The 8,838-nt window shown below is 30.8% G+C and overlaps 1 protein-coding gene across 1 annotated transcript; it reads left to right on the forward strand.

Annotated features, from left to right (window-relative positions):
* Positions 1-5,683: 5,683 nt before the first annotated feature.
* LOC131641949 (uncharacterized) lies at positions 5,684-6,355 on the forward strand. Its single transcript, XM_058912262.1, has one exon. It carries the CDS (start codon positions 5,684-5,686, stop codon positions 6,353-6,355), a length of 672 nt encoding a protein of 223 aa, XP_058768245.1.
* Positions 6,356-8,838: the final 2,483 nt, after the last annotated feature.

The following is an 8,838-nucleotide window of genomic DNA, read 5'->3' on the forward strand; positions in this document are numbered from 1 at the left end:
ATTAAAAGAACCACCTAATAATAATAACTTTCCTAATAATAACTAAAATACTCTAATATAAAAATAATAATAATACTAAAAATAACCAAATTTTAAAATTATATTAATATCCAAATTTATATATTTATTATCACTAAAAATAGTAATTACCTTTATTGTATATTTGATTTAAATTTAATATTGACATTCATTGAGCAACCGTTTAATTTATTTATTCAAATTCAAATTATTCTGACATTTATTGAGCCATCATTTAATTTATTTTTTCAATTTCAAATTATTCTGATATTTATTGAGTCACCATTTAAATGAGCCACTACCAATTACACTGCAATCAATATGACACTACAATCAACGTGAAAAATTTGAAATCCAATAACTATTTAAATATTATTAAAAATAATCAATAGAAAAAGATTTGACTCTCTTTTTCTTTCGTTCTCTGTTTCGATATTCTTAGATCTGATTTGTGATTTTCCTACTAATATCTATAATAATAAATGTTAAATTATTATTTAATATTATAATTGATTATTCAAAATTCTTTTTTTTTTGCTATTCGCACCGGTGTCGACCCACCACAGGTGGGCCACTAATCTGGCTCGTGCGGAGAGGCATGCGCACTGGTCAAGCAAGATTGTTCAGTCTGGAAATCGAACTCGGTATTTCCCGAGTACGTCCTTGAACGGGGCTCCTTGCCAATGGAGCTCAACCGCTTGGTTGATTTTTCAAAATTCTTAAATCTAATATTTTATTTCTTTCCGTAATGATATCTACAATAATAAATATTATATTATTATTTAATATTGTAAATTTTTATTATTAATAATAAATTTATATTAATGCAAAACTGAATGTATTATTAAAACTATTATTCTTCAATATTAATCATATTTTTATAAACTGGAAAAGTCTATTGTTGATACAATAGATTTTATAAACGGGAATAAGTTCCAAATATTTTTATAAACGGAAAAAAGTCTATTGTTGATACAATTGATCTTATAAACAGGAATAAGTTGCGATTTTTTTTATAAACGGGAAAAATCTAATGTTGGTATAATTTTTTTTAATGGAAATAAGTTCCAAATATTTTTATAAATGGAAAAAAAATTATTGTTGATACAAATATTTTATAAACGGGATTAAGTTACAAATATTTTTACAAACAAAAAAAATATATTGTTGATACATTTATTTTTATAAACGGGCATAAATCACAAGTAATTTTATAAAAGTTACAACTATAGACTTTTATAAATGAATTTAAGTATATTGATGAACAATATATTAATGTAAAGTGAAAATATGATGTCATATTTAATTTAAGTAAATTCAGTTATAAATATATTAATGTTATCTAACTGAAAACATGATGTCATATTTAATAATTTAGTCATTGATACGTGTAATATGAATTCATATGTTTATTGTTTTTACTTAAAGAGCTAAAAAAATTTGATGTATTATTAGCTCTTTCATTGTTAACTATTATGTTTTTGGGATTAACATTGTTTTTAGAATTTTAGAATTGTTTTTGGGATTAACATTGTTAACTACTTTGTTTTTGGGATTAACATTGTTAACTATTAGGTTTAATTGTTTTTAGAATTAACTCATTTGAATTCAATTGGGGTTTCTTAACTCATCTGAATTGACGGGTAGATGTGAAAGTATCTATGAGATACAGTTATTGACAGATCATTTTGACAGGAGCTGTCATACATTTTAGGTTTGAAAAAAATGAGCTAATATCTCAAATAGGTTTGATAAATTATATTCTCTAACTATGTTTAATTTCTTAATTAAAATTATATATTTTTAAACTTATAAATTATATTTTTTATATTATAATAATATGCATTAAATGTAGAAACTTTTAAGCATTTAACGGTTGCTGTCATACCTTTTATATTTGGGAAAATGGGCTAATATCTTAAATACGTTTAATTTTTTTTTTAGAATTAACTCATTTGGATTCAACTGAGATTTCTTAACTCATCTGAATTGACGGGTAGATGAGAAAGTATCTATGAGATACAGTTATTGACAGATCATTTTAATGTCTATATTTTAACTATTTCTTTTGTTAGTGTTTTATAAAATTGAAGTTACTATTAGGTTTAATTGTTTTTAGAATTAACTCATTTGAATTCAACTGGGGTTTCTTAACTCATCTGAATTGACGGGTAGATGTGAAAGTATCTATGAGATACAGTTATTGACAGATCATTTTGACAGGAGCTGTCATACATTTTAGGTTTGAAAAAAATGAGCTAATATCTCAAATAGGTTTGATAAATTATATTCTCTAACTATGTTTAATTTCTTAATTAAAATTATATATTTTTAAACTTATAAATTATATTTTTTATATTATAATAATATGCATTAAATGTAGAAACTTTTAAGCATTTAACGGTTGCTGTCATACCTTTTATATTTGGGAAAATGGGCTAATATCTTAAATACGTTTAATTTTTTTTTAGAATTAACTCATTTGGATTCAACTGAGATTTCTTAACTCATCTGAATTGACGGGTAGATGAGAAAGTATCTATGAGATACAGTTATTGACAGATCATTTTAATGTCTATATTTTAACTATTTCTTTTGTTAGTGTTTTATAAAATTGAAGTTATAAAAATAATTGACGGGTAGATGTGAACGTATCTAGATACCAGTTATTGATGGATCATTTTAATGTCTATCTTTTAACTATTTCTTTTATTACTGTTTTATAAAATTGAAGTTATAAAAATAATTGTACAATTTATTATAAATATGAAGCTGTTACATATTATTAATATATAATTGAAATTACGTGAATATTTATGAACGACATAATAAGTTATATTATGTTTGATATTTCTAACATGTGAATTAAAATTTGATAAATGATTATAAGTTATAAATATATTAATGTTACTCATTCTTTGTATCTATATATGTTACACACTTTATTTATTTATTTCCAAAGTTTTGATAAATATAAATCTTATTTTATACATTTTACTATGCAGGTATATGATGCAGGTTTTGTTACTTATTGGTTCTGATAATTTAAGAATATAGCATTTGAAGATTGTATCATCTATATGTTTTATTGTTTTATTTAAAGAGCTAAAAGTTTAGATGTATTATTAGCACTTTTGTTGTTAACTATTAAGTTTTTGAGATTAACATGACTAAGTTTGGGTTGCATTTTGGTTAAATATATATGTTTGATATATATAAAGGAATTTTTCAAGTCATAATTAGGTACATGTAATGTGAAGTCCCGCCAGACCCGTGCGATAGCACGGGTTTCCTACTAGTTTAACTTTAAATATTAAGGAAAAAATAATAACAAGAAGAAGAGAAACAAATAGTTCGGCTACGTTTGGTATTATTGTGTTAGCTTATTGCTTATAAGTTTATATGACCATAAAATATTTGTTTTGTAACTCATCTTTTTATTATGAGAGTATAATTTATTTTTCACAAGTTATTTCAAAAAATATTAAAACACATTAAAACAACAAAAGGGAGCACCTATTATGCTCCAAGCAAATTATCATGAAAGCAACTAAAATACAATAAATTAACAATGAAAAAGCAATTTAACTCCTAATATGAAAAATATTAAAGCATGTATTAATTCACAAAATGTGGGTTAACAATTATATGGATATGGTTTCCCTAAGATACTTTGCTGACTTGGAGTGGATTCATGAGTACAATTTGGGGACCGCTTATTTGGTCTACCTGTATCCAAGTTAACAAAAGGTTGTATATGGAAGACCAAACATATGACAGTTAGGTGCACGATGTTAACGATAATATATTTCATCCTTTATTGTTTTTGTACCGTTTTCATAACACTTGTGCTACCTCATTACTAATAATTCATATGTACCATTTTCAGGCATGGATTTTTCAGCATTTCCCACGCATATCTGACTAGTCATATTCATGCTTGTGCATTCATCTCACTCAAAGGGAATTAGGTGATTGAGCATTTTCAGGGTGTATCTTGACTGCACCGTAGTAGATGATACACATTTTCAGGCTTATGAAGATAACGTCAGACTCGTCCATTGGATGAAAGAGCTTTCTACTCTGGATAATTGGCTTATGGGTTACATCTAATGTATTTATATCTTATTGAGTGTGTCATGCGTAAATTTGGGTATATGTAGTTTGTTCTAAGAGACCCCTTCGATTTGGCTCCTCCTACAATGGCCCTTAGTGATGTAGATGTCATGTATGATGATTTCTTTAATCATCTGGTACCAGCTGAAGCACAAGATATAATAGCTTCTAGCGATTAGAGCTGTGCATTCGGCTATATCTAGTGGTATTTTTGAGTGTCACATCCTTATACAAAAGCGGATGCTTCGTGAGATCCACCTAGGTCATCTCATTAAGAGATATTAGAGGAGGAGCAAGTTAGGGCAGATCATGTTGTTGATGTATTAATTAGTATTTGTATTAGGCATTATGGATATTATTATTGTTTGTTACTTTGTTATTTTGACTGTAATATAGATTGATTTATTCATATATATGACATTTTCATCTTGTGCATTAAGTGTATGGTTTAATTTATATAAATTTGTTATGATAGTATAATTATAATACATGGTCTGTTACATCGGTGTATTTCATAAAAAAACTGTCAAAATATACTATCTAGGATGAATACAAAAGAGCATCTCTGTAACCTGCTACGGAGATGCATCTCTGGATCAATTTAAGGCAAAACAAATGTGTCTCAATTAGGAATGCATGAGTGCGCATATAGTTAATACGTAAGTGCACCTCCAGACCATTTTCCGAAAAAAATAATAATAAAGGTGTGACTCATCTATGCATGTATTTGGTGTGAAATCAATGCGTTCGAAAATGCATTTCTGGATTATCAGAGGCATTTTCGAATTTTCTTAGTGTGCTTCTCCGCCACTTAAGGTGAGAGAAGCAATCCCCATATATAAATATTAATAATTAGTACTTATTTGTTTTTGGCCGGTCATATTTAGTTTTGACGGATTCAAGCCAAACATTTAAAACTGACACTTAAACCCATACAAAGTTTTTAATGGACTCAAAACAAACATTTGAAACTGGGAATTTCTTAAGCCACCACTACATGGTGAAAAACACTTCTGAAAACCCCAAAATACTCTTAAGAAGTGCATATCCGAACGCACTTTTTTTCACATTTTTAAGATGTTTCGGATATGCACATTCGAAATCACCTTTTTCCAACATTTTATTATTTAACTGTTGGATTTAAAATATCAGAGATATTTTTGGATATGCATATCCGAAAATACCCTTGCTATACAAGGTTGCTGCATTTGTTACCACTACCACTATTTCATTCATTTTCTTTCCCTCCATAACCAAAACCCTCTCAAAAACTTCAACTATTTCCAATCCATTTTTCGTCTCCAAACCAAGTTTTAAGTGGTTGATCGTAGCAAAGAGAGCATAGAAAGCTTTTGAGGTAAAGTCTTCTAATTTCATATCTCAATTCCTTGCATTGGTGCTAATTTGTGGTAGAAGAAAACTGCGTCACTTAGATATGCACTTCCGAATTCCACCAAACTTATTTCAGATGTGCATTTCCGAAAAAATGTCTGTTACAAAACTCAGAAATCTGTTTTAATATAATTCATGTTTTTTGCCCGTGTTAGGTATGGTGCACCGCAACAACATTCTCAAAGTTGGTGTAAAGGTTCCGGAGAAGGTCAATGAATATGCTAAGCCGAATGAGGTGAAGGACGATGTTAAAACGATTGTTGTCGCGATAGATGTTCGACCACAATTTACAAATGAAATGACTTTCACCTCTCGTCAGCATTTGCTTGAATGGATTCCAATTGAAGCTAGCAAATTTGGGTTTGGCGTTCTGATAGTAAGGTCCGACAATGACAGTAGTAGAAGGCAAGCATTTGTTGTGATGACATGCGAGAGAGGTGGGAAATATGTTCCAAAAGTTCGGACGTTAAAACATACCGACATGGGATCGAGAAAAAGTGCGTGTCCATTTAAATTGCGTGTATCTTGTAGGGTTGATGGTTTGTGCCGTTTTAGTGTCGTTTGCGGTATTCATAATCACGCATTAGACACCAAGTTACAAGGGAATTCAATTGTGTGTTGGCTTAAGCCGGAAGAGAAGGAATCTATTTTAGAATTATCGATAATCAAAGTTGCGTCGAGAAACATACTTGCACATTTGAAACGAAAAAGACCACAAATTGTTTCAAATATCAGGAAGATATACAATGAACGTTATCAACTGAACATCGCGACAAGAGGTCTGAGGTCGAAAATGCAACAACTTTTGAAACTTTTGGACAATAACTAATACGTTTCAAGGTACAGAGCTTGTGAGGACAATATTACTATTCGTGACATTGGATGCGAAGCTTTAAAGATCGGGAGAAAATGTTATTAAAATGTTGCGACGTCCTCAACTACCCGTTTATAACAATATGTAACGTTAAATTTCCATTGAACTAGCTATGTAATTTCGTCAATTTATGATGAATCTATGTTTTGTAGCTTTGGTTTTAAGGATTTTATTTTTCTGCTGTGTAATACGGTGAACTGACTTTTTATAGAAATGTTGCGGATAGCAAGAGCCGCCACCGACTTTTATTTTATCCAATTGGAAAGGCAAAAAAAATAGGAAAGACCTTTGAAAGATTTTGAGTTCGGGGGGTAGGTTATACAAAGGGAAGGTGTAAGCACCCTTTGTATCCATGGTTATCTATGGGCTCTTGATTGTTTAGCTCACTTGTTTGTTTGAAATTGTTTGAAAAAGATGTCTTGAATAAGGAGTAAATAAGCGTAGCCTTTTTGAATTGATTTGAAAAGGAGGTGTGAAAAGCATTTTGAATTTTGAATTGAATGTGAGCAAGCATTTAAGAACACCTACCCTAAGATTGTCTTTTTTGTTCTTTAAGTCTTTCGGGCGAAAGGGTCTATCCATACCATGAGAGGGCAAGAAGTCTTTCAATTGGATGTTGAAGGGTCATCGAAGTTATCGTTCGCCACAAGACTGTCCCTGCCATAAAGAGGGCAGGTAGTCTAAGGGAATGATATAATAGTCATTAATTTTTTTAGGCATCATGCGAGGATACCTTATCAATTGGGATAGTCATCATATTTTACCGAGGCAACTTTAAGGGACAAATTTATGATGATTTCAATGATTAAGGCAACCTTTGCTTTAGGTATCCTCGGCATCGAGGGACTTGACTATTTTCCACAAATAAGGCAATAAGGCAACAAGAGAAGGTTACCCTAAAGGTGTGTGGGTGCACAATCATGTGATTAAATTCAATTATTTATCTTGTAATTAGTTACCCTAATTCAATTCAAGGTTGCACTCCCTAGGGTTACTAACCACAGCAGAAAAGTAAAACAGTTTAATAGTCCTACGCTATTACAATAAACACCTGCGGGGAAGGGGAAATAAAGGCAGAAAATAAGAGGAAACAATAATTAATTAAAATCCTTGAATGCCTTGATCTTCCTCGAACCCTTGATCAATTCTGAAAATTAAAAGGAAAATAAATAATGGTTAGTGTATTACAGATTCATTGACTATTGATGCGAACCCTATTTTAATCCAAAAGGCAAAATAAAAATAAAATGATGTTAAACAAAAAATTTAGAAAACTTAGCTTTTTGATCTGATGTGGCGCGTGGCTGAAGCCTCTTGGTTAACCCTAAAAATTAGGCATAAAGAAGAGAAATGTTAGTGCATTAAAAATCTTAACAATTATAATGTAACAGATTAAAAATCAAAATAGTAATAATTTAGGCAAAATAAAAAAGGGCGAGGCAAAAGGAAAACCCCGAATGGGGCAAAAGTTAACCAGATTAATAGAATAAATAAAGGTTAGGCAAACCGTATAAGGCAAACAAAATAATTTTTATTGTTTTAAAAACAATTATTGATAAAACTAAGGAAAAATCGAGTTTTCGATTAAAAATAAATGATTGACAAAATATGACATTACTTAGTTAATATGAATTTTGTAGGAAAAATAATTAATAAGAAAACAAGAGAAAAAAACTAAAATAAAATAAAATTATGTAATTAAACTAAAAAATTAAAAAAAAACACTTAGCTGCGATTGAGTGTGAATGGCCTGGAGAGTCCATGGTAGGCATGCATTTCCTGAGCATTAGATATGAGCGCTGGAGGGATTTGATGGTGGAGATCTGAGGGTCTACCATGATCATGCACAGGGCTGCAGCGTCGGATTTAGTGGTACCTGCAACCAAACAATTAGTAAAAATATATTTTGTCTTCTGCTGGGTTTGAACCCAGGACCTGAAGACTCTCAGCAAAACACCCATGCCACCTGCGCTATACTTTCATTCTGTTATTCAAACACACACCAATTAACTTATATTAAAATAAATAGTAAATGGCAAAATTCAAAAAGCGAAGTCAATGTGGGCCCCTGTCTGCACGCACGAACCAATGGAACGAGGGAAGAGAAACGCTTTTCCTTGACTAGCCAATACGGTCCCTTGGAAGTACCACGCGATCAGTCAAACAAGTCAAAGGAATTAAATGGCTGCCGGAACAGTGTTCCTGGTCATCTTCTCCGATGGGATTCACGCCACAGGCCTGCAAAACGATCAGAAACAAAAAGACAAAGCACCCAGATTACACAAATCGACCATGGCGAGTTTGTTGGTGACCTCTGTTCAACCTGAAACTTCTTGTAGACACTGGTACGAAGCTCTATGTATTTTAAGCCCTAATCATGGCACACCCTCATTCCGACATCAAAACTCATAAAAGATGAATGCAAATGATTTCAAACA

This window comes from Vicia villosa, linkage group LG1, assembly GCF_029867415.1.
Source record: "Vicia villosa cultivar HV-30 ecotype Madison, WI linkage group LG1, Vvil1.0, whole genome shotgun sequence".
Lineage (NCBI taxonomy): Eukaryota > Viridiplantae > Streptophyta > Magnoliopsida > Fabales > Fabaceae > Vicia > Vicia villosa.